The sequence below is a fragment of the Geotrypetes seraphini genome, chromosome 5, assembly GCF_902459505.1.
Source record: "Geotrypetes seraphini chromosome 5, aGeoSer1.1, whole genome shotgun sequence".
Classification (NCBI taxonomy): Eukaryota; Metazoa; Chordata; class Amphibia; order Gymnophiona; family Dermophiidae; genus Geotrypetes; species Geotrypetes seraphini.
In genome coordinates this window covers 80,775,051-80,801,985 of record NC_047088.1, presented here as the reverse complement: position 1 = coordinate 80,801,985, position 26,935 = coordinate 80,775,051, and the positions used below count along the sequence as shown (strand labels likewise).

At 41.5% G+C, this 26,935-nt stretch overlaps 1 protein-coding gene across 2 annotated transcripts in view; it reads left to right on the top strand.

Annotated features, from left to right (window-relative positions):
* Nucleotides 1-25,921, top strand: part of SHROOM4 (shroom family member 4) — a 394,799-nt gene extending 368,878 nt beyond the window's left edge. For both annotated transcript variants that reach the window (XM_033944710.1, XM_033944711.1), the window contains exons 7-11: nt 5,301-5,440; nt 5,534-5,819; nt 17,059-17,236; nt 23,072-23,344; nt 24,595-25,921. In XM_033944710.1, coding sequence (XP_033800601.1) covers nt 5,301-5,440; nt 5,534-5,819; nt 17,059-17,236; nt 23,072-23,344; nt 24,595-24,861 — 1,144 coding nt within the window. In that variant the 3' untranslated portion in view covers nt 24,862-25,921. The remainder of the gene's footprint in view (nt 1-5,300; nt 5,441-5,533; nt 5,820-17,058; nt 17,237-23,071; nt 23,345-24,594) is intronic.
* Nucleotides 25,922-26,935: the final 1,014 nt, after the last annotated feature.

Here is a 26,935-nt window from a genome sequence, read left to right as displayed (position 1 = left end):
TTCCTCAGCATATGAAGGCTGAAAAAGCATGATTTTGCCAAGGAGTTGATGTGGTCATTGAGGGAGAGAGAGGAATCGATGGTGATACCAAGGACCTTGCATGAGAACTCGAGCTGTAGTGTATCGCCTGTGGGTAGTGTGAAAAGTGTGGGCAGGTGTTCGAATTTTGGGCCGAACCAGAGTAGTTTTGTTTTAGATTCGTTTAGTTTCATCTGTACCGAGAGGGACCAGGCACGGAGTCTCATTATGCAAGCTGTAATGTTTTCGTGGAGGTTGGTGAGGTTCTGGTCAGTCTCAAGGAGGACAAGGATGTCATCTGCATAAGTGTAGATTGTTTCCAGGGGGGATAGTTGAAAGAGTTTCAGGGAGGACATGTAGATGTTAAAGAGAATAGGGGAAAGGGGTGATCCTTGAGGGACACCGCAAGATGGAGTCCAAGGAGTGGACATGGTGCCATTTGTGTTGACGGTGTAGGAACGGGAGTGTAAGAAGTTTGAGAACCACATTAGGACGGTGGAGTCGATTCCAATCTCGGAAAGTTGGTAAAGTAGTATGTCGTGATGGACGACATCAAAAGCAGCGGAAAGATCGAATTGTAGTAGGACAGCGAATTTGTTACGTGAGTATAGTTGTTGTACCTTTGAAATTAGGGAAACTAGGAGGGATTCAGTGCTAAAGCAGGGTCTGAAGCCATGTTGGTAGGGGTGAAGAATGGAGAATCTCTCGAGATAGGAGGAGAGCTGGGTAGCAACTATGGTTTCTAGAAGTTTGGTAAGTAGAGGGATATTTGCTATGGGATGGTAGTTTGATGGTAGGGAGGGGTCGAGATCGGCTTTTTTCAGAATAGGTGACAAGGCAATGTGGCCCATTTTTGTGGAGAACAAGCCTGATAGTAGAGCAGAGTTAATGAGTCTCGTAAGGGAGGAGATGGCCTGTGGAGGAATGTTTTCATAAAGGTGGGATGGGAAAGGATCTAAGATGCATTTGCAGGATTTCAGTCTCCTTTTCGGTTAATTCTGGGGGAGAAGAGGCCTTGGTAACCGTGAGAACAAAGCTCGTTTTGTGTAAATATATCATCTTTTGCAATCCATGATTCTTATGCAATTCTTATGTCTTATGATTAAAACCACTGTAAAACACATGGACAAAGCCCAGGGAAATGTAGTCACTCTAATAGGAGATCATGATTTGCAGAATCAAATGCTGAAGAAGTATTGAGAAAAATCATTGCAAAATCTATAATCCTTTTTTCCAATTCACAAAATGGCCTATCAAACAGGGATGCCTTGAATGTTTTGATTCCATGCTTCCTTTCTGAAGCCATGTTGTCCAGGGTGCTAGCAGGCATTGTCAATCAATATAATCTAAGTTTTTGGTCTTAATATTTTAGATTATTTTTGTTCTATTTTTAGTTTTTTTTATATCCTTTATCATGTATGTTGTGACTTGGATTGATGTCAAGAAATAGTGGGTAAGAAAGTCCTCTTTTTGTCTACCCTGCTGATGTGTAGCACTAAAGGATGAGATTGATCGTATGTGATTATCTTAAGGTGGCCAGACAGATAGAAAAGGTGACGGTGAAAGCTAGAAGAACACTTGGATACATAGGGGGAGGAATAGCCCGTATGAAGACTGTATAAGACTCTGGTGAGACCTCATTTAGCAGTTCTGGAGGCTGCACCTTTAAAAAGATATACACTTCTCCCTCCCATTCACAGTGGATGTGGGCGGAACATAGCCAAAAATACGGAAAAACCGCGAATAACTTTTTATATGTTATTCGCGGTTTGGGGTAAACGCCATCATTTTTACTATTGAAACCACAAATAACTTTTCAACTGTTATTCGCGGTTTTTTTTAAAAAGGCACTATTATTACTATTTGTGGTGGTGGGAGGGGGAGAAAAGCTTGCAAGGCTGAGGAGAATGATGATGCACCCACTCCCCAATACAGTACAGAATTACAGTACTCGGTTCGAAAAAGGAAGGGGGAGCAAGAGTTTAAAATCCATTAAACAATGGAAAAAAAAGAAAACATAAATGAAGACAATTCCCAAACCTAAAGGTAGTGAATGCTGAAAGCTGGAGAGAACAGCTCTTGCTAAGTTTCTAGCTCTCCTGACCCCCCCCCCCCCCCTGTGTGGTGTAGTGGTGCGTGCCAAACGCGCTCTCCGCAGTTTGGCAGCTGCACGAGAAGACGAGAAATGTGTGTTTTCCTCCTTGTCACGCCGAATCATTTACAGTGCTGGGAAGCGTAAAGGCAAAGTTTGTTAGCGCTGCAAAAAACATAACCTCAAATCTGAAAGGATGTTGGATGATCAGGAAGAGGGGGGTGGCAAAGCCCCACTGCTTGCACCCGCTATCCACAGTGACTTATCTGGGTGTCTGCCTGTGTTGGAAGTTGCTGGGAAGCAGCGATTTTGAGGGTGAAAGATTTTAAGCAGCGATTTTGTGGGAGAAATCATGGAAGCAGCGATTTTCAGAGTGAATGTTGGTAAGCACTAAACTTTTTTTATCAGTACAGTAAAAGAAAAGGAACTTTATTCATGATGTAATTTGGGGGGGGCGGAGTCAGCATCCCAAAAAATCGCAAATAAGCAAAACCGCGAGTGCAGAAACCACGAATACAGAGGGAGAAGTGTAACCAGGATGGAGTCAGTTCAGAGGGCAACTACTAAAATAATCTGTGGGCTTCGTCATAACTTGGGACAGACTTAAAGATATCAATATGTATGCTTTGGAAGAAAGGTGAGAGAGGAGAAGATATGCACGGGAGGCAAATCTCTTTCAACTGAAAGCATACCGATGAAGGTGAAGATGAAGTTGAAAGAGGACAGATTTAGAAGTAACCTGAGGAAATACTTGTTCACAGAAAGCATGGTGAATTAATGAAATGACCTTCCAGCAGAGGTGGTGGAGATGAAAAATATATCTGAATTCAAGAACATTTGGGAAAAGTATATAGGGTCTCTAAGGGATAATTCAAGGCAAGAATGGGCAGGCCATATGCTCTTTATCTGCTTTCTTTTTTCTCTGTTTCTATATTTCTATTGTGCTTTCTGCTGGGGTACATTGGTTGTTGGCCAGGACTGTGGTCATTCTGAAAAACAAAGCTTGGACTGAAGTGGTTAAAAAAGATGAATATGATCTGTATAGAGCACGCAGTGCTATAGAGAGAGCCATGAGAGAGTTCTTGCTCCTTGGAGCCTATAGAACATGTACGTTGAAAAGCAACTATTGGGTATAAGAACATAAGAAGTTGCCTCCGCTGAGGTCCATCTCGCCCAGTGGTCCGCTCCCGCGGTGGCCCATCATCCTCTTAATTCCACCTTTTGCTCCCATTAAAGGAAATCAGACTTCTAAGAGGGCAGAGGCATAGGCATTGGGATGCGTGCTTTTCTGCAACACTTACACAAGCTGCACTGCTGTTAAAGTCATTCTCTAAAACTCTTCTGATTGCTCAGCCCATGTGTATATCATATGTGAATAAAAAAACCACTTTCCAAACACTGTGGTACACTTAATTCAGTTTTGAAACCACCGAAAAAGTAAGTTTCAAGTCAAACTGATAATATATCACAGTGACTTCATTGAAAGGTTGTCATGGCCTATCCCCACCTCCCTTCCGCTAGTCTACCATACACATTACATCAGTACTCCAAAAAAGAATAAGCTGAGGTCATATGTTCCCCAAATATAGATGCTTACAAAGTGCAGACCATTTCCCTTTGATAAGGGAGTCCTGAGCATATCAGGAAGAGAATCCTGGAGCAACAAGGTGTGGTCTGCTGCATGAGAAGGTCCCCACATGAGCTGATGAGTAATAGCTGTTTGCATATATCTGTATTGCGGTTCTAGTATCTGACAGAAAATGGGATTGTTTTGCAGGTTGTTCGTGCACCAACTTGATAAATGCCCTAAAATATTGTATATGAGCTTACAGAAAACTAGAGCAAGTGGTATCTGCAGTTGTCGATCTCTGGGAGTTACGATCACTGTCTCTGCAGCACCTCAGTTCACAACAGGACAGTGTACATGAGTAGCATATGAAATTAAAGCTCAGGTTTCCTACGCAGCAGCATGCAGTCCCTGGGCAGACACTTTGAAGTAATTACGAGGTGCTCCCGGGGATCTGGAACCATGAGAGAATGGTAGAGGGGCCGTGAGATTCACACAGGAGTGGGCGGCAACAGGTCCCACTTTACTTTGTACAAAAAGCATACTGTGAAACACCACAAAAAAGACTCCAGAATTGCCTTAGTATGTCCGGGATCCTTTAATTATGTGCAATTGTACAGTTATGGGTTCATATGACTTTGTTGTATATAAGATTCTTACATTTGAAGTTTGGTGTGTTCTGTAGTGTTTTTCATTGTCTGCTAAAATTAAATAAAAAGATTTAAATGAAAAGCTGGTTCCAGTGGAAGAGTTTAGTTAATACCATTAACTTTTGGGTCTTACTCATCTGGGGATTAGTGAAGGCAGGGAAGGGGCTAGGATTGGAAATTCACTCTTTTTGATGGGTCTCTTCTGTCTCCTTTATTGATAGCACTAGACTCAACAAAAGGTACATCAAAACCTGCATGGTGATCAATTACTAGTGCAATTGAAGTGTCTTCCCTACCCCCATCCCTTCCAGTACTATTAATCTCAAGGTATGCAAGTCTGTCATATTTAATTTTTCTTTTTCTAAGATAGTTGGACCTAAATTTCATGCTCCATAGACCTGCCATGGAAGAGTAGGGATTGTTTAGTGACAGTGTGCAGTAATTCTATTAATGTGTACCTATATGCGGGCACCTGACAGATGTATATTCTGTAAAAGAAAGTAGCCATCTACTGTATTTTCCTTTATAGAATGAGTGCAGATGGGTATATATGGACATATGTTCTTAGGTACACTAAACCAGCCTGGTATAAGTTTGCAAATCTATGTGCCAATGATGCCCATATAACTATAATATTTTAAAAGTTATGCACATTAAGTATACACCCTACCCCAGTCTCTGCCTATGTGTGCACTTCCCCGTAAAATACTTGCTATATATGATTTGATATACCACCTTTCACACCATGACTAGAATAAAAAAACGCAATACAGTACATAAGTAAGATATGTGCATATTTACAGAATAGCATATGTGCTAGTATTCTGATCATTTACATGCAGGACTGGTGTGTATATGTTAGAATCTATCCTCTGTGTGTCCACAGTATCACACTGGAAGAGCAGAAACAGTGCGACAGTATTATATGTTGCTCTCAATTATTCTGTAATGGGGTATTTTTCCTCTTTGCCAGGCCAACAGCATTGCAGCAGGACAAAGTGCAAGCAGAAGTGATTGGTGACGTGGCAGAGAATACGGAGGCTGAACGCAGGCCCTCTACGAAGGACTGGAGCATAGAATGGCAGCCTCTTCAGCCTGCCCTCCCTAGCCCCGGTGAGTGGTACATACACCCTGGATTTGCCAGGCGTGAAAAGGACCCTTGTGTCAGATCTGGCAACTGAGCCCTCCCTTCCTGTCCTTCTGCAGCACTGGAGGCGTCGGAGCCTGCACAGGACGGCACAGAAGCAGAAGGCCATCGGTTGGCTACTTCACGTAGGCAGACTGTGCGGTTGAATTCGGATGAACTGATGAGAGATGTTGCTGAGAGAGACAAGTCCTTGGCAGGGGTTCTAAACCCTGCCTCTGGACTGGTAACAGCAGCAGAAGTGATTGGCGACCTTTTCTCAAACAGCAGCAGTCAGTTGTGGAGGGAGCAGTATGAGTGCGACTGGAGCACTGGAGAAAGACCCCATCAGAACCCAGCTCCAGAAAGGTGGGAACTATTTTAATCTACACAAATAAATTTATGCTTTATGGAAACATAGACTAACAAGCGCATGCGTCAGGCAGAAGCATTATCAGGGGTGTCAAAGTCCCTCCTCGAGGGCCGCAATCCAGTCAGGTTTTCAGGATTTCCCCAATAAATATGCATGAGATCTATTTGCATGCACTGCTTTCATTGTATGCTAATAGATCTCCTGCATATTCATTGGGGAAATCCTGAAAACCCAACTGGATTGCGGCCCTCGAGGAGGGACTTTGACATCCCTGCATTATATGAACATTAACGGGGTCTATTTTGAGCACTGGATAATAAGTTACTTTGTGTTAATTTAGTGGCCACAGTATTCTGCAAAGACTTACAGTGAGGTGTGGTGGTGAGATCTTTTATACAATATACAGTAGTAGTAATTCCCCATATCTGAGATCCTGCTCACTGATATGCATCTTCTTCAGAGAATAACACTATAGCTGCTTTCTGCTGCCTCATTGTGAAAATGTTTAATGAATAGCACCCATCCAGCTGCACAGTGCATTAGTAAGAACATAAGAATAGACTTACTGGGTCAGACCAAAGGTCCATCAAGCCCAGTAGCCCGTTCTCACAGTGTCCAATCCAGGTCAATAGTACCTGGAAAAAAAACAAAGAATAGCAACATTCCATGCTACCGATCCAGGGCAAGCAGTGCCCCATGTCTTTCTCAATAACAGACTATGGACTTTTCTTCCAGGAACTTGTCCAAACCTTTCATAAAACCAGCTACGCTATCCACTCTTCTTACCACAACCTCTGGCAATGCGTTCCAGAGCTTAACTAGTTTCTGAGTGAAAAAATATTTCCTCCTATTGGTTTTAAAAGTATTTTCCTGTAACTTCATCAAGTGTCCACTACTCTTTATAATTTTTGACAGAGTAAAAAATCGATCCACTTGTACCCGTCCTAATCCACTCAGGATTTTGTAGACTTCAATCATATCTCCCCTCAGCTCTCTCTTTTCCAAGCTGAAGAGCCTTAACCTTTTTAGTAATACTAATGTTTTCTCTTCTTGCTGCTTTTGCTTCAGCTTGACTGTACCTCCATGCAGGATTAGCCCTTTTTTTATTCAGGACAGCTTGACTGTCAACTTTGACAGCTGAATTCTGCCAAGAAACATCACCAGAAGGAAGTGCACTCGGGCTTTAAAAGATAACCATTCCAGTCTGTTTCCAAAAGGGCGATAAAATACACTTCTCCTTCTATATTCACAGGGTTTTAGGGGCAGAGCCAGACCGCGAATATTGAAAAATCGCGAATAACTTTTAGGGCCAACTGACCCACCCCCGCCTCCCTCCTGCCTCCTGGACCTCACCTGGTGGTCTAACGGTGAACTGGGGCAGAAGCGCTCTTCCTACGCTCCTGCCTTGTGCAGAGCCGTCAACAAAAATGGCTGCTGTGAGTTCCCGCTGTAGTCTCAAGTCCTAAACCCGTGAATGTGGAGGGAGAAGTGTAGCATGTTTTGCCTTATAATCCTAGCCAGAATAGTAGTCAATGAAAAGTAGCACAGCCAAAAAGATGTGTAGAAACCAAGTTCAGTTTTATTGTGCAGACATCAGATAAAACTCATCACATAAATCCTGACACAGCGGTGTTTCACCCACATTAAGGACTGCATCAGGGGTTAATAAAACTAGAAAACATTAACAAAACAGAAAATTATCATAATGATTTGTTTTAACATATACTAATCAGACAGATAGTGTATGTTAAAACAAATCATATGTATAATCATCAATATAGAAACTACTTGTCTATAAAGGACAATGAAATGCTGACAAAAGTGAGAATCCATATTATAGGGAGCAAACATGAAACCAGCTATTTAAAAAATGCAAGGCCAAACCAGCCATTCTAAAATGAGGGTACATACTTAAATAAAAAAACGGCACATAAAACAATTATAAAACCAAACCAGCTATTAAAAAAAAAATAATTACAGAGCTTATTTTAGAGATTTGTGTTTTAGATTCATTCCTTTCCAGCTTTCACCTATTGGTGATTCATTTTTCTATAGCTAGTCTAGCTCTGCAATTATTTTTTAATAGCTGGTTTGTTTTTATTATTGTTTTATGTGCTGTTTTTTATTTAGGTATGTACCTAAGTCCCTGAATGGCCCAGACGCCTAAGGCCCCTCCCATAGGAGGGGCCTTAAGCACCTGGGCCAGTCAGCGCCTTAGGCTCCTCCCCTGTACATCCCAGGATGAAACGATAAGGGGAAGGGGTGTTGTTGGGGGAGTGGCGGAGGCAGTGGTAGGAGACCCCTGTGGCGGCAGCAGCAGCAGGCGGGAGTGGGCATCCCTCCTGCCAATCTTGGTTAGTGTGTTGGAGGCGGGGTCCAGGCAGTGGCAGGCTAGGGAGGTGTCAGCAGGAGGGGGAGATTCTTCTTTCTGCTGCTCTCCCTGCCGATTAATTAGCTGAGCCGGCAGAATTTGGGGAGACCTGCGGCTCAGTTTATTGGGGCAGGGATAGCACCTTTGATAGGCGGGAGGCGCTGTGCTTAGCGGTTGCTCGTCTGAGCAATCGCTAGGCACAGTTCCTCCTGCTCTTTACTGGTGATTCTCCACAGAAATTGCGTGCACATAATTTGCATACTATTATGATGAGAATCGCATGTAAAATAAAAGTTGCTCCCACTACAGGCACTACATTGACTTGCTGGATTTTACCAGCAAATTTTGAGAATCTTCTTCTGAATCCAGTATGGCCCCATCCTACATGGGTTTTATTACCAACTGCTGGAACATTCTCCTTATAGAGAATGCAGAATCTCTCTACTTCTAGAAGACCCCACAAGAGGGATACCCCAATCGACATCTGGCATGTTAAAATCACCTATTAGTAATACTTCCCCTTTTACAGCTATATTCTGAATGTCTACTATTAAATCTCTGATCACTTCTTCTGAGTGTGAAGGAGGCCTGTATATCACACCGATGTAAATATATTTTCCATTCCTTCTTTCCAGATTGACCCACAGTGCCTTTTCCTTCCCCTTAAGATTCTGCAATGGTGCGACTTTAATATGATCCTTTACATATAACACCACTCCCTTTTCTGAACAGATTATAGCCTGGTATAACTATATCCCAGTCATGATTCTCTGTGAACCATGTTTCTGTGATTGTCACTAAATCCAACTCATCCTCTTCCCATCACAACCTCTAGATCCAGAACTTTGTTCCCCATATTTTGAGCATTTAGTTTATACTGCTTTCCAGACATTGCCCCCTTTTCCCATTTGTGCAGAGGTATTTAGTGATTCACTTATCTGAGGACTTACACTTACCTGGGGGCTTTGATCACTGTGCCCCAACGATTCTAGTTTAAAGTTCTCTTCAGTAGGTTAGCCAGTCTGCTCCTGAAGACACTTATTCACTTCATTGATAGATGTACGTATACCATCTCTGTTCAGCAGCCCTTGAAAAATCATCCCATGGTCCAGGAAGCCAAAACACTTTCAATGACACCATCTACGCATTTATCTCCAAGATGCAAGTTTCTCTGCCCTGGCCGTTATTCTCAACAGGGAGGATTGACAAAAATACCACCTGCATACCTGACTGCTTCACATTCTCTCCCAGAGCCATAAAGCAGTGTTTGATATCAGAAGAAGGCTAATGCTGATGATGTACACCCTCTGTACCTGCATGCAACTTACTCTGAACTTACTTTTCACCATTTGTTGTGCATAAAATATGTGGCCAGAATGGCAATTAACAGGAGAGAGATTTATTTTAGTCTGATCATCTGCTCCCTCTAGTGGAAATATTATTTTATTGCAAGTTTAGATCTTTGATTTTGTAGCTACTGCTGTGGTGGCTATTGATTTGGCTATTCAGATCAAAATACTGATTTAAAGTTGTTGAAATGGAAAGTAGTCTAAACTGAGAATGCCTGGTCACAGATTGATGTACTAAAGGGAGATAAAATTCATAAATATGTTTTTCATACTAAAATGGTGAATAGAATATGTTATTTTTCATGGTACATACTGTTTCCCAAGTTAGAATGCAGGCGACGTTTGTGAAGCTTTTCCCCTTTGTAAAGGTAAAATATTTCTGCTGTGAAATTTTATTCAACTTATAGTTAATGAGTAATCTGCTTTCCTGTAGAATTAAGAAAGGAAGAATCTTTTATAAATTTCAAAAGACATCTAAAGGCATATTTTTTTTCGATTGGGCTTTTTAAATTGATGAAATGAATTTGGGACTCTAGTCTGCATTTATTCATTTTTATAATTTGTATTAATTAATTAATTTTTAAATCTATTTGGTAATTTGGATGTTATAGGGTAGTATTTATTAGAAATGTTATTTTTTTTTCTCTCTCTCTCTCTCTTTTTTTTCTATTTAAATGGAGTTCTTTTTAAATTTTGTTTGAATTATATTGTAAACCGCTGTGATCCTTTTTGGCTGTATATGCGGTATATAAAGTTTTTAATAAACCTAATGCAAAATCATGCAAAGCAACTCAATAGCTATGCCTGAAATTTACTGTACAGACTGGATCTCAGAAAGCAAATAACATGGTTTTAAATTATTCATAATATTCTGGAGCAAAACTTAGCAGGCTATTTTTATGCTGGGTTACCATATTTGTCTGACTGTAGGCAATCTTTAATTTCATCCATTGTCATGGTGGAAAAAATTTAATTTGGAGGCACTCAGCTATAAGGCAGATATCCATTTTTAGAACATAATCCACCCCCCACCTTCAGCCCTATAATTAGGCTTATACATACAAGATGGTAAACTCCATTAGTACCTTGGCCTCAAAGTGATTTATCAAAGTTGCACAGTGGCCATGCTGGAAGGAAATCTTGAACTCAAAGCCTAAAATGTCTTCTGAGCCTTGCGTTTTAACCACCAGTTCTTTGGGAGAAATGTTCAACAGTGTTGACGAATATACATGGAGAGCCTATACCCTGTAGTGAAGCTGGAAGAATTCTGAGTCTAGGTCATTGTACATCAAGTTTATATATACAAAACAAAGAAAAATCCAATGGGTCTGCAGTAAAAGGTGATCACAAAAATCAAGAAAAAAAACTGCAGAGCGGAATGTAGGAGGTGCAGGAATCTTTATTGAAAGTCTATACAAAATTGTAATCCAGAAAAATGGCTCTTGGAGAAACACTCCTTCCCCCAGGTGTAAGCGCAGAAAACAGGCAAATCCGCAGAGAAATAACAAATTTTGATTATTTTATATTACAATGTTGTTCTCCGAATGACTCTTTATATGTGATACATCGGACATCCCGGACCCCTGAGGAAGGAGTGTTTCTCCAAAACACGGACCGTATTGGGTCCGTGCTCCATGTATATGAGAGCCATTTTTATGGATTACAATTTTGTATAGACTTTCAATAAAGATTCTTGCACCTTGTACATTCCGCTCTGCATTTTTTTCTTTGTTTCAAGTTTATATATAGACAGATGCATATGAGTACACACATTCATAGTATATTCATGTGCTCTTAATTCCACACTTCCTGCCTCTGACTTGCTGTGGCAGCAGACTGAGCCAGTCAGGAGCCAGATGTAAGGAAACAGCTCAGGTCTTTTAATGAGAGAAGGGCACAGAGGAGAGCGCTATGGAATGTTATCTAGAGGGCAGTAAAAAGAGATTGAGCAAGCAAGGGTGGAGGGTAAATAGAAGAGAAAACAGAAGAATGTGTGTGTCTTGAGTAGAGAATGACACAGGGACAAATTTTTCCCCGTCCCCGTGGGAAGTCATTTTCCCATCCCGGCGAGTTCTTTTCCTGCCCCATTCCTGCAAGCTCTGTCCACATCTGGACAAGCCTCAAACACTTTAAAATCATAAGCATTTGAGGCTTGTGTGGTTAAGGCAGAGCTTACAAGAATGGGGCAGGGATAGCGATAGAACTTGCGGGAATGGGAAAATTGAGTTCCGACGGGAACAAATTTGTCCCCATGTCATTCTCTAGACTTGAGTTCCGTGGTAGAAGGATGAAGGAAGAGAGAAAGTCTATGTAGTCCATGGCCACCTCTCTCTTAAGTTGTTCTGCTTCAATAAGTGAGTCGCTGCCACCTGTGGCCATTCAGTTCACATCTTGCAGTCTTTTTCCCTTCCCACATCTAACCACAAAAAATTGTAATCATCAAAATTTCAAGTTTATTATTAAGTATCTCTCTACACCTGAAATCTCACCTAAAGTCAAAAAAAAAGTCTCTGCATGTTTGGCTGACATTTGCTGCCTGGATGTCTTGCTGTCATCTGAAACTAAACATATCCAAGAATGAGCTGCTCCGCTTTCTTCCTAAACCCTCTGCTCTTCCTCCTCCGTTCTCCATCTCGGGTAAATAATACTGTCATCATTCCAGTCTCTTCTGCTTGCAACCTTGGAGTGGTCTTCGATTCTGACCTCTCATTTTCTTCGCACATCCAACAAGCTGCTAAGACCTGTCGCTTTTAGCTCTTCAGTGTCACCAAAATTCACCCCTTCCTCTTTGAGCACACTACCTGGATCCTTGTCCAAGCTCTTGTAACCTCACACTTAGATTATTGCAATCTACTTCTAACTGGTATCCCAAAGTGTTGCCTCTCCCCCTTGCAATCTGTGCAAAACTTTGCTGCACGACTCATCTTCTGTCAACCTCGCTACGCTCATGCCACCCCTCTCCTTAAGTCACTTCATTGGCTCCTTATCTGCCATCGCATACAGTTCAAGATCTTATTGCTGACCCTTGATATCTCTCCTCTCCCCTTATATACCTCCCATAGAACTCTTCCTCAGATAAGTTGCTCTTAGCTGTACCCTTCTCCTCCACTGCCAATTCAAGACTTCGTTCCTTTCATCTAGCTGCCCCTATGCCTGGAATAAATTACCCAAGTTTGTCCATCAAGCCCTTTCCCTTCCCGTGTTTAAAAGCAGACTGAAAACCCACCTTTTTGATATAGCCTTCAATCTTTAATCCTATTCCTCTGCCCTCCAAGCCAGCCAGCTGATTAACCATTCCCTTCAACTGTATCCATGACATCCTGTTTGTCTGTCTTGGCTGTTTAGATTGTAAGCTCTTTCGAGCAGGGACTGTTTTCTTCTTTGTGATTGTGCAGCGCTGCGTGCATCTGGTAGCGCTATAGACATAATTAATAGTAGTAGTAGTAGTAGTATTTGATCTACCATCCATCGAAGAGCAACTGAGTGGCTTACAAGGTGAGGAAAGATAAGACTAGTATTACATCAAGATATTTAAGAAAGGAGTAGGAGGGAGGCCTCCGAGCCCATGACCCTGTCTTCTAGGCTCTAGCGTCAGCTCACCGTAGCCAAAAGTTATGTCTTCAAGGGCCTGATGCTAGCGTTCAAATCTTTGCATGACATGGCATCGGGCTGTGCGATGACTAAGCTTCCTCCATATGTGTATTACCACTAGGACTTCTAGTTTTTTCTGTACTTTCAGCCTGCCAGAAATACATTCATTCCGGCAGCCTCAGCAGTTATCACTTGAGTTCGTTTAAACTGGTAGTGTCCTCCTGCCAGATCTTGCTTATGGCACCATGATATTTCATTTGGGTACTCTTGTTCCCTCTCCCCGTTCAGCCCAACCATGGCTGCCTATGACAGTCCTCAGGTGGAGACACAAACTGTGTGGCTTCTAACACAACCTGAGTGGTGTAATTCCTAAGTCTGTCCACTAGATTTCTCTAGAATGACACACACTGTCTCCCTCCTCCCCGGTCCCCTCAGGGTGTGAATGCAACATTTCTAGCAACCTGAGGAACATAGAACCTGAGCTGGGACTTGAACAGGTCCTCCATTTCCATTGATTCATTGCACTGACCTTGTAGTCTGCTTCTTAGTTTTATATTTACATGTGGCACTTAATTTTTAAATCTATTTATATATATTAACAAACAGTGTACCTCTCCTACAGTATAGTGCCATTTACTTAAAAACCAGTAATACCAGTAATACTAGCATAATCTGTGTTTCACATGTAAAAACTTGTATGTCATTGCATTACAAATAGTGAGAAACTGTGATACAGTCTTGAATCTGCTTGATCACTTCAAAAGCACATATATTTTATCTGGATATCCAGTAATTATGACGCTAAGCCATTTTGCATGGAATAACTTAATAATCTGCATATTGAGTGAGATGAGGGCAGAAATTATTTATTTATCCAATTTTCTATACCAGGGGTAGGGAACTCTGGTCCTCGAGAGCCGTATTCCAGTCGGGTTTTCAGGATTTCCCCAATGAATATGCATTAGATCTATTTGCATGCACTGCTTTCAATGCATATTCATTGGGGAAATCCTGAAAATCCGACTGGAATATGGCTCTCGAGGACTGGAGTTCTCTACCCCTGTTCTATACCATTCTAGGGGAGCTCAGAACGGTTCACATTAATTTATTCAGGTACTCGAGCATTTTTCCCTCTCTGTCCTGATATGCTCATGTACCTGGGGCAATTGGGGGGGGGGGGGGGTTTAAGTGCCTTGCCCAGGGTCACAAAGAGCGGCGTGGGGTTGAACCCACAATCCTGCAACCTCCATTTTGCAGGATAGCCCTTGCTTAAAAGGGGATACTGTGAATACTTGCCCTGCCCAGAAGAACTTTTAATATTTAAAAGCCGTGGCACATTGAACTCAGTGCCGCAGCTGGAGGGCATCCAGAAATGTGCGGACATCGATTTGATGATGCCACGCGCATGTGTGACATCATCATATCGATGTCCACGCATGCGCAGAGCCTGCTGTTACACACCGGTGGGAGGTGCTGGAGGAGGGGGGCACAGAGAGGTGCTGGCGAGGCGGTGGCTGACTGCCTACAAGACATGCTTCTCGCCACAGCACACAGTTTGCGCTACACTGATGCAGACTATAGGTTGGTGTGGTTGTTTTGTTAATGTTCTGTTCTGTTTGGGTTGCTTGTAGGTGGTAGTACAGTTGTTATGGAAGGAGCTAGCACTGGACAAAAAAAAAAATAAAAATGGAAATATGGCTTTTATTTCCCCCATCCGTTTAGACCTCCACTTGGGTTCTTCTCTATATCTCTAGAATAGTATCGATATAGGGGATAATTCTATAACTAGGCTTCTCCATTTAGGCACCCTAAGAGTAAGCAGTAGGAGCTTATTCTGCTGCTTACTCTTACTATTGGCCTGCCTAACCTTCCTCATTTATGCCAGCCATAGAGCTGGGGCAAGCGTAGGCAGCTAAGTCCCACAGGGACACATATAACTGCTCATGCTTCACCACTGTGTCTGCTCCCCCACACACACTTTTTTCAAATCCATGCTATGTAAATTACCGTATTTTTTGCTCCATAAGATGCACTTTTTCCCCCCAAAATGTGGGTGGAAATAAGGGTGCATCTTATGAAGGGAATACCACAACCCCCTGTACCTTTTTGTACTCCCGGCGCTTCCCCTGCTGGACGGCTGCAGCAATGAGAAGCAGAGCGGTGATCAAGGCAGGCAGAAGCTTCACGCACGCCTGCCTGGTCCTGCACCGCTGTGTGAATGGTTGCCATCAGTTCTCGCAAGAACTGATGACAGCGATTCACGCAGCGGCGCAGGACCAGGCAGGCGTGCAAAAAGCTCATGCCTGCCTTGTCCGTTGCTCTGCTTCTTGCTGCTGCAGCCGTCCAGCAGGGGAAGCGCCTAGAGTATAAAAAGGTCGCTGCTACAGCCGTCCAGCAAGGGAAGCGCCAGGAGTACAAAAAGGTACCGGTGGGTAGAACAAAAAGGTACAGGGGGCCTGCCGGGATTTTAAAAAAGTAAAATTAGTACACGGGGGGGAGGGGGGGAGAGCATGGAGGGGAGTACAAAAAGATACGGAGGGCCCTGCCAGTATTTTTAAAAGTAAAAAAGGTATGGGGGGCCGGCCCTGCCTGCCCTGTCCCTACCTGCCTGCCTGCCAGCCACTAGGCCGGCCTGCTTGTGCCCTGTCTCAACCTGCCCTGTCCCTACCTGCCTGCGAGCCACTAGCCCTGCCTGTCCTGTGCCCTGTCTGCCAGCCACTAGGCCTGCCTGCCTGCCCTGTGCCCTGCCCCTGCCTGCCCTGTCCCTACCAGCCTGCCTGCCACTAAACCCCTGCCTGCCTGCCACTAAACCTGACTGTCCTATGCCCTGTCCCTGCCTGCCCTGTCCCAGCCTACCACTAGACCACCAGAGGGGGGACAGGGTACAGAGGCTGGCAGGACTGGGGACAGGGTTCAGAGCTTGGCAAGGAGTGTGGGGTTGGGTATAGAGCCTGGCAGGGAGAATTTGGTTCAGAATGTAGCTTTTTCATGTTTTCCTCCTCTAAATTTAGGGTGCATCTTAGGTCAGGTGCGTCTTATGGAGCGATAAATACAGTAAGTGGACGTTTGCAGAATAGCACTTTGGCAACATTCTAGCATATAGACACATATATACAAGTATTCTAAACAGTTATACCCCTAACACACAAGTTAGATGCCTCTTTGGTAGATTTTCCCCTATAGTGGAATATCAAAGTGGTTTAGATTTAGCTGACATAACCGGCGGATGGAGCTTGAAGTTAGGAGGTAGGAGGAAGGTTTTCTGATCATTTTTTCAGCAGAAATTCTGAAGCATGCTGCTAGTAACTGCGACTTGATTGGGATACTAGTAAAGGAATTGGTAAATCCTAATTTGAGACAAATGGGAACTCCTGAAATTTCACGAGAACTATATTAAGAAGGAAAGAGTAAAAAATCACACAATACAAAACAATAATCTACTCTCTTCTGATGCTAAGACAGGCAACTTAGAACCCCCTCCCCCATCCTGAGTATACACCAAATCCAAAAAGTGAAGAAAAAAGACCTCACTTAAAGCCACTAAGGGCTAGGAAACCACAGCAAAGCAAGCACTTATAATCGTACAAACACAGTAGTCTAAGGAAAAAAAAACCTCCACTTTATCTTAATACTCCAGTGGTTTCCTATCCTTTAGTGGCTTTAACAAAGGTCTTTTTTCCTTCACTTTTTGGATCTGTTGTATACTCAGAATAAGGTCCTAAGTTTCTTGCTTTAGCATCAGGAGAGAGTAGATTATTGTTTTGTATTGTGGCACTTCTGAAATCTCCCAGAGCTAGGGGTCCCCAAACCTTATGCTAAGGACACATGTAGTTCTGAGATTTCTAATTTACTGTGTGGGCATCCTGACTGTAAACCTCTTTGAGGACTTCCAGAGTGATGAGGCTTCTTTTCTTTTCTATGTAGGTATGAATTTCAGCCAATTTCCCCTCCACCAGGGGGCGCCATCAGTCCTACCTCCTGTTCTGCCTACTACAACACATCAGCTGGCAAAGCAGAGCTTCTGAACAAAATGAAGGGGTTACCAGAAGTGGCTGAAGTGGAATCTGATGAAGATGTGGACAATGAGTTAGCCCAAAGAAAGGTAGCTGTTTAGCAATTCTTATGGACATATAACAGTCCAATGGATTGTGTAATAATGTATACATATTATCACAGGCATTAATGCAAGGACTACAGCAGCAAATTGAGGCAAAAGAGTAACCGCCTAGCATTTTTTTTTCTGCTCTTTTCTCAGGAACCATTTTGAATTTCAACAAGAAATTTTACCTACTTCTTTAGTCATCATTCTTATGCATTACTGTTAAGCACCATTTAATTATCTTAAGCCATGTTCATGTTACTGACATTTTAGCAATACTACCTAGTGACTTTTGTGTGCTAAAAGTGAAGTTTCTGGAATCCAAAGGATTACAGAACCTGAGGCTACATGGATTCAGTAGAGGCAGGTCTTATCAGACAAATTTGATCAATTTCTTTGACTGGGTGACCAGAGTTGAATCAAGGGAGAGAGCTAGATGTGGTGTATGTAGATTTTAGTAAAGCCTATGACATTGTTCCATACAGGCGTCAAATAAACTGAGTGCCCTCAGTATGGGCCTCAAAGCGAAGGACTGAGTTAGGAACTGGTTGAGGGGAAGGTGACAGAGGGTAGTGGTAAATGGGACTCACTCTGAGGAAAGGGATGTTACCAGTGGAAGGCTGCAAGGTTTGGTTCTTTTAACATTTTTTAAGTGATATTGCCAAAAAGCTGTCTGATAAGGTTTGCCTCTTTACGGATGATACCAAAGTCTGCAGTAGACTAGACATTCCTGATACAGTATAATCCCATTATAATGAACTTAAGGGACCTGTAAAAACAGTCTGTTATATCCAGAGTCCGTTATATCCAGAGTTGCATTTTTTAAAAACTTTATTTAGGGCAACTTGAAACAACATAAATCGATGAACAACAGTCACTGCACAAACATATCAGCAACATCAATAACAAAACTCAGCAAAATATTGGTATGGCACGAAATGACTGCAAACCAGAACATTGTACTGGAAAGAAAAATACTCTCGTCATTTTTTTTTCTGGGCTTCATTTTGATACTATATCACCAGCATGCCACTTGCCTTATAGGCGGAGCCTGCATGTCCGTTATAGCCGAATAAAATACAGCTAAAACTAAACTAAACTAAACCATTAGGTTTGTATACCGCACCATCTCCGCATGCGCAGAGCTCAGTACGGTTTACAGAGGTTAAGAGGAAAGGAATTACAAAGAAGGGGTATAGGAGAGGGACTGAGAGGATAGAGAGGGGCAGGGTACTAGAGAACGGGAGGAGATTAGATTTTTGAGAAGAGCCAAGTTTTCAAGCGTTTACGGAAGGATTGGAAGGAGCTAGAATTTCTGAGCGGGGATGAGAGGTTGTTCCAGAGTTCCCCCACTCCTCTTCAAGCTTCACTGGCTCCCAGTATACTCCAGAGTCCTCTATAAATATATCTGATGATTTTCTGTATTTTTATAATGGCGCTCGGCCGGGACCAGCGGACCTCGTCCGCTATATGCGAGGTTCTGTTATAAGCAAGTCCGGTATAACGGGATTATACTGTAGTGCGGATAACTTGGGGGAGGACCTGGCAAAGCTTGAACAATGATCTGGAAACTTGGCAGCTAAAATTGAATGCTAAGAAATATAGGGTAATGCATTTGAGTGGGACTTGGGTGTGATCATATGTGATGATCTTAAGGTAGCCGTACAGGTAGAAAAGGCAGGTCAGTTTGTGCTGTATAGGATGACTTTGGAATGAATGTTTCTGTCCTATTAAATAAATTGTAGTTCCTTTTCCCCCTCTATTTTAGATTGTAAACCACCCTGCTCTGTTCTATACAGTTAAAGATGGTATAGAAAGACACAAATAAATAAACTGTGAAAGCTAGAAGGATGCTTGGGTGCATAGGGAGAGGAATGGCCAATAGGAAAAAGGAGGTAATGATGCCACTGTATAAGCCTCTGGTGAAAAGATATAAACAGGATGGAGTCGGGCCAGAGGAAGGCTACTAAAATGGTCAATGGTCTATATCATTACCTCATGCAAAATTGTCATTTTTTTAAATAAGACATTAACTATTTTTTCTGAGGCTCTCCAAGTACCTACAAATCCAAAATGTGGCCCTGCATAGGGTTTGAGTTTGAGACCACTGGTCTACATCATAAGGCATATGGGGACAGACTTAAAGATCTAAATATGTATACTTTGGAGAGAACCCTCAAATGAACAAAAAAGGACTGGCAAGTAGCTATCAAACAGTATTAACAAGTTAGTAGAACAGTGCTCCGAAGGGTGAAATTCTCAGACCAGACTTTGGGAAAAGCCCGGATGTTTGCACGTCTGAAATCTTGAAGCTGCACCAAGATACTGTTTGTTAAATTCGTGTAAATGAGCATTGCTCAAAAAACTTGAAAGACTCAAATTTGGACTCTACTTTGGAGAGAAGGCAGGAGAGGGGCAATATGATAGAGATGTTCAAATATGTATGTGGCATAAATGCGCATGAGATAAGTCTCTCAATTGAAAGGAATCTCGAATGAGGGAGCATTAGATGAAGGTGAAAAGAGATGGACTAAGAAGTAACCTCAGAATACTTTTTCATAGAAAGGGTAGTGAATGTGTGGAATAGCCTCTCTGTGGAGGTGGTTGAGGCAAAAAAATGTGTCTAAATTCATCGCGGATCTCTAAGGGAGAGGAAAAGATAGTAAGTGGCATGGATAGGCAGACTAGATAGGCCATATGGTCTTTATCTGCCTTCATTTTTCTATGTTTGGGCTAAAACACAGCAAAAAAAAAAAAAAAAAAATCATTCAAATGATTCAATTAACAATTTGTCAGAAATCTGCAGTCATTGTGAACGCTCAAAGTGTCTGCCTGCAGTCACTTTGGGAATGTCTTCAACAGCCTTCTCAATTGGTTCCTGTGGCAAGCTGTTCCAGATCATCTGCAGTGCTTCCTTGAATTTGGCAATATTTTGTGGCCTTGGGTGGAGCTTAGGATAGGCCTCCAACTTTGCTCCCCAAACAAAAGTCCACGTCACTACAGTAAACTAGTACCCAGGGAGAGGGGTTCAAATAATAGTAGTTTTACAGTGCAAACATTTTTAAATGTGCGAAAATCACTTTGTTGTAAAACTAAAAAGTCTGTAACTTCACCATGTTGGAAGATAATCTCATTCCATGGCACTTAAACATAGATAGTAAGAACAAATAAAACTGTAAAATTTCACATTGAACTTCCAAGTTGATGAGAAACTTGGTTGATAAGAAAACAGCACAAAACCTCAAGGGTTTTGGTTTTTTTTTTTTGAGGGGGGGTTTGGGGAGGTTGCCTCACCATGTAGAATAAATTAATACCTTAGAATAGTGTACAAAACATGAAAAAGTGATTTCAAACAAAAAAGTCACAAGATTTGTCCAACCAGTGATTTTCAGAAGGCGTTCGACAAGGTTCCGCATGAACGTCTACTTCAAAAAATTGTGAGCCACGGAATCGAGGGTGATATACTCACGTGGATTAAAAACTGGTTGGTGAATAGGAAACAGAGAGTGGAGGTGAATGGACAATACTTGGACTGGAAAAGCGTCACGAGTGGAGTGCCGCAGGGTTCGGTGCTCAGGCCTGTGCTCTTCAACATATTTCTAAATTACCTAGAAATTGGCACAACAAGTGAGGTGATTAAATTTGCGGACGATACAAAGTTATTCAGAGTAGTGAGGACACAGAAGGAATGCGAAGACCTACAAAGAGACATAAATACGCTCGAGGAATGGGCCGCGAAATGGCAAATGAGGTTCAACGTGGATAAGTGCAAGGTCATATGCACAAATACAGGATGTCCGGTACTATACTCGGAGAGAGCCTCTAGGAAAGAGACTTGGGAATACTTGTAGACAAGTCAATGAAACCGTCCACGCAATGCGTGGCAGCAGCGAAAAGGGCAAACAGAATGCTTGGAATGATTAAGAAGGGGATCACGAACAGATCTGAGAAGGTTATCATGCCGTTATATCGGGCCATGGTACGCCCCCATCTGGAATACTGCATCCAACCCTGGTCGCCGTACATGAAAAAGGACATAGTACTACTCAAAAAGGTCCAAAGAAGAGTGACAAAAATGGTTTAAGAGGCTGGGGGAGTTGCCATACAACGAGAGGCTAGAGAAACTGGGCCTCTTCTCCCTTGAAAAGAAAAGACTGAGAGGGGACATGATCTAAACATTCAAGATATTGAAGGGAATTGATTTAGTAGAGATGGAGAGATTGTTCAACCTTTCCAAGGTGAAGATAACGAGAGAGCACTCTCTAAAGTTAGAAGGGAAAAGATTCCGTACAAATGTAAGGAAGTTCTTTTCACCCAGAGAGTGGTGGAGGTCTGGAACGTTCTCCCGGAGGCTGTTATAGGGGAAAGCACCATTCAGGGATTCAAGACAAGGTTGGATAAGTTCCTACTGGAGCAGAACATACGCAAGTAAGGCTAGACTCAAATAGGGCACTGGTCTTTGACCTAAGAGCCGCCACGTGAGCGGACTGCTGGGCACGATGGACCACTGGTCTGACCCAGCAGCGGCAAATCTTATGTTCTTAAATACTTATCTGACAATCACTGCGAGCACCAGACACTTCTGGTCCTTCCAGCAATCACTTTTAACTTTGGTCCCTAGTTTTCAACATGGACCATGTTTCACATAAACTGCCTTACTGTTCACACAGTAAACAAAGTATGAAGTTTTACGAGTGAATTTAGTAAATATCCAAAATTATCCATCCATCATGTCTGTTCATTTTCAGAAGCGCTTCAAACAAGATTATATCACTTCAGTCTTTAATGCTGCATTTTGTGAGCATTATACATATTAAAGACTGAAGAGAAATATTTTTGCTTGATGCACTTCTGAAAATGAGCAGACACAGAGGGTGGATAATTGTTTTGGATATTTATTAATTCATTCGTTGGACTTCAAACTTTGGGCCCTTTTTACAAAGCTGCAGTAGCGATTCCTGGCATGGCAAATTTGCCAAAACCCATAGAAATTGAATGGGCTTTGTTGCATTTGTTGCACCAGGAATCTATTCCACTACTTTGTAAAAGGGGCCGTTTACGTCTAGTATTTGGATGGTCTCTCTAAGGTGGCTTATGAGAAACACGGTCAATGTCGGAGCCCAAGGATCAGAGTTGAAAATTATTGTTTGAGGAACCAAATTTGCTGGCACTTAAACAGTGATTGTCAAATAAATATTACAATTATTGGTTGGAGAAATTTTGTGACTTTTCTTTTTTTGTTTAAAGCACTTTTTCATGTTATTCGAAGGGATGTGCTATGATATCGTGCTGGTGATATCTCAGATTTATGAACACAAATTAATTTTTTAAATGATTAAATAACTATGTTCAAGACTCCTATCATTTTATTCTCTTTTCATCTTTTTTTTTTTTTTTTTTTTTTACTGCTGCTGTTTTGTTCTCATTTCTCAAACTCCCATGTATTTCATTAATGTCTTATCCTCTGGTTATTTCTTCCCATCTTTGACTTTCTTTAATGTTTCAACCCTCTGTTCTTATTTCCCTATTGGGCAATGTTTGATAGAGATGTCTGAATAACTTTGGAATTTAGCCATTTACATCTTAAGAGGCAGGCTGGAGAGTGAAGTTAGACTTTAACTGGTAAAGTCAAGCTGGCACAATACCTTTTGTATAGTTAAACAATAAGTGGTGAGGCTAACTTTAACTAGGTACATTGAGTGACTTAACCAGAAATCTGCCAAATATCCAGAACCCACTATTTTTTTAATGCTTTGTTGCTTATTTAATTTATGTCTAAGTGCTTCCTTACCTTTTCATGTCTTACTTTATTTCTGTTATCACCCATCTCTTTTCTAGATGCAGCTGATTGAGAGCATTAGCCGGAAGTTGTCTGTGTTGCATGAGGCCCAGAGAGGTCTCCTGGAAGACATAGCTGCCAACTCGGCCCTTGGCGATGAAGTAGAAGCCCTGGTAAAAACGGTGTGCAAAGCCAATGAATTTGACAAGTACAGGATGTTTATCGGCGACTTGGACAAGGTGGTTAACCTCCTGCTGTCCCTCTCTGGACGTTTAGCAAGAGTGGAGAATGCTCTTAACTGCCTGGACCCAGAAACAGCTAAGGAGGAAAAGGTACTGCTTTATCTAAAAAAGAGGCATGCAGTGTGTGTGTGGGGTGGGGAGGAGGGGGGTCCATTGAGTGGTTTATTTGTCCACTTCTCACTTCAAGTTCTTAATTGTTCTTTTCTGTAGGTCTGCTTGACTTCTTTGGTCTTAAGTAAGCCTAATTGATTTATTAATTTTAGTGTACCCTCTTCACCATTAAAGTGGACAGCCATGTCTTGTTTCTTCTGTTAAATTGTCTCTCTCATCACTTTGATGAACATGACAGGAATTCCGTATAAATTTATAATAATTCTACAAGCTATTTCTATTGATGCTGTTGAATGCTTTTCCAAAATCCACAAAATTTATAATTACTAGGATTTTATTCTCAAAAATATTTTCTAATATACTCTACAGTGTGTGATAAATTTGATCGACACAAACCCAACGCCTTAACGACAGGCACCTCAGTGATTCAATACCTCCACTCCTAACTGATGGATCTTAAAGACACTTCTCAAAACACATTTCTTCCAACAAGTGTTCGGGGCAGATTCCCTAGTAATAGATCACTTCTATTGAAGATTTCAGTGGATCATCCTTGAAAAAACACAATGAATTTTTAATTTTAAATTTGTTGTATTATTTTCTGTGTGCTTTCCTATTATATTTGGGATTCTTTTTTTTTAATTTTAACTCGTATATGTAGTGTTTATTACATTACATTAGTGATTTCTATTCCGCCTTTACCTTGCGGTTCAAGGCGTGTGAAGTGCTGGGAACTCTGAGTAAGATTCAACGGTATGTCAAATCTGAATAAACATAAACATCTCCTAGTACACCAAATGGACTCCCACTGTAACCCAATTGCCACCCAAATATAATTTAAATACTTACCTAACTTACTACACACTCCGAGCACAACTTAAATGTGCTACATACTAAAAGTCAAATGTCATTCTAGTAAAACTAATCTGTGATACTCACTGATACTCAAGTAAGAACATAAGAACATGTTCAGACCTGCAATGCAAGAGCTGTATTACCGCTCAGTTATGGTTATGTCTGTACTATGAATTCTACACTACCAACTATGTACCTGCCAAGTCTGTATTTTCACATACGTCATGTCCTATCTATTTTGTGGATGTACTCTTGTAACCCGTTCTGGACTCTTTTGGGAGGACGGGATAAAAAATGAATGAATAAAGGAATGAATAAATAAGTTCAGAAGGATAATAAGTAACTTATATCTTCTTTAACAACTTTTCTTCCAGCTTGCACTGAGAGAGAAAAAGCGACAGCTTACTGAGCAGCTGGAGGATGCCAAAGAACTGAAGGAGCACGTGGACCGTCGGGAGAAAGTGGTATATGACACAATCTCTCGGTACTTGATGGAGGAGCAGCTTCAAGACTACCATCACTTTGTTAAGATGAAGTCAGCCCTCATTATAGAACAGAGGGAGCTGGAGGAAAAGATTAAACTAGGGGAAGAGCAGCTGAAGTGCCTCAGGGAAAGTCTGTCAAGCCCAAAGGATTATTGAGCATTGGACCAAAGCAGAATTATTATTTTTGAAATACAATCTTATTGTGGATGCCTTACTTTATTGCAAAAGACCTATTTACTATATTAATCACAAGGTGACACTTTATTTCCAAAGCCATGGTTGTCATGATGATTTCCAAGCCATCATATTGACTTCTTATAGGGAGTTATAATTTTACTGTTCTAAAATAATAAGAATGATAATAATAATTGCATTTTCTTTTCTTATACTTTAAACCTAAAGAATTTAAATTCAGGTCTTGTTGACTTTGGGTGTCTTCCGGCTTGGAAAAACTGTAAGTTTATTATTGAACTATGTGAGGACAATCAAGTGTTGAAACAGTGGAACTATGATAAGTGTAAGATCCAAGAGCACACTTAGGACTGCTCAACCACCTCCTCTTGATAGGTTCCAGGATGAAGCCTGTTAGCACAATGGATCCCAACAAAAACTGCAATATTTGTGTCCTCGTCATTCTAGTTAACTTCCAGTGGTCAAAGAGACACCACTGCTTCCCTGCTGAAGAGACCTGCACATCTTATTGTCAGGAATTATGCAAATACTTGTGGATGCTGTCAGAGAGATGTATGCAGGAATCTGACTACTTTATGCCTCAAGCACTGCAGTGATGCCATGAGAGCTTTGGTGGAAGGGAACCTGAGTACGTCGGAGACCTTTCCCAGGAGCTATCTAGCACAACAAGGAGCCACTTACATCTGTTCTCAAGGTTTGGCAAGAAGTAGTTCTATTGTCTCCTACAAGGTTTGGCAAGAAGTAGTTCTACTGTCTCCTACATAGGGTTAACAAACAACAAAAAGAGCAACTGGAGATGTCAAATCCAACTTGTGGTCGCAAAGTCCTTTATTTGTTTCAGCATTTTTAAGATGGTATAAACCACATTTTAAGATGTTATAAACCACATGGTATAAAAGACATTGCGACCACAAGTTGGATTTGACATCTCCAGTGCCTCTTTTTGTTGTTTGCTCTACTGTTGTTTGAGGCTTGGTACCTTCTTTCCTTTTCCTACATAGGGTTACCATATGGCTCCAGAAGAAAGAGGATGGATTGAGAAATCCATTGAAAGCAATGGTAAAACTCGGATGTCTCAATCCGTCCTCCTTTTTCTGGAGCCATATGGCAACCCTACTCCTACATGTTTATTTCTTTCTGCAAAAGCAGAAGAATCAGCAGAGATCCTTTTGAGTCCCCCTTCAAGTGCTCTTGATTCTCTTCCACATCAGGAGAAATTATGCTTTGCCATGAGGTTTGGTAACAGAAAGGGATAATGAAATGTTCCTCCATAGCAGTGTACCATAATCATGGTAGTGGCTAAGAAACACAGCTCTTTTTTTAATTTTTTTTTTTTTTACTTCATATGTATGTTCTTTTAGTTTTATTTATTTGTATATATATTTTTTATTTTATTTTGTATTGTGAAAATCAGAGGAACATGAAGGGTTTTTGTGGACACACCTCTTCATAAAAATGATAGTTACAAATTTCATCGTAGGAATCCCCAGAAGCTGATCTTTGCATCGCTTCTCTGGCTGTAGAATATTTCACTTTTTTTTTTTTAACTAGAGTTCAGTGCCTGAACCTGAAATCCCTTTCCCTTCTACCCCAGCCCTTAAACTATTGGTTGTGAATGTGAAGATAAACCTCGAATAACAGAACTGGAGTCGTCATTTCTAATATCATTCTGGTTCTGTTTTGGTTTGTTTAGGCAAATCAGATGCACAAATTAGATGTTTTCTGCCTTTTGATACATCCCTAAACTGGAAACTAGCTTGTATTTGGGTACAGTATATTTATAGGTCCTGTTACACATGCATATATATAAAAATGTGTGTGTGTGTGAAGTTTCTCAAGTTTGAAGGCCAGCTGGTAAGATATTCCAATGAAGTTTTTCTTCCTCCTTAGTAGATCCTCACTTGGCACCTCTTCTTCACCAGATTTGGTCATCTCTGCTTTTTTAAGTCTTCTTCCATAAGACAGTAAACCCATCCCCACCTGCTCATTATAAATAAGGCTGCAGGTTGTTCTTTTTACATGAAGGTTTATAATGTCT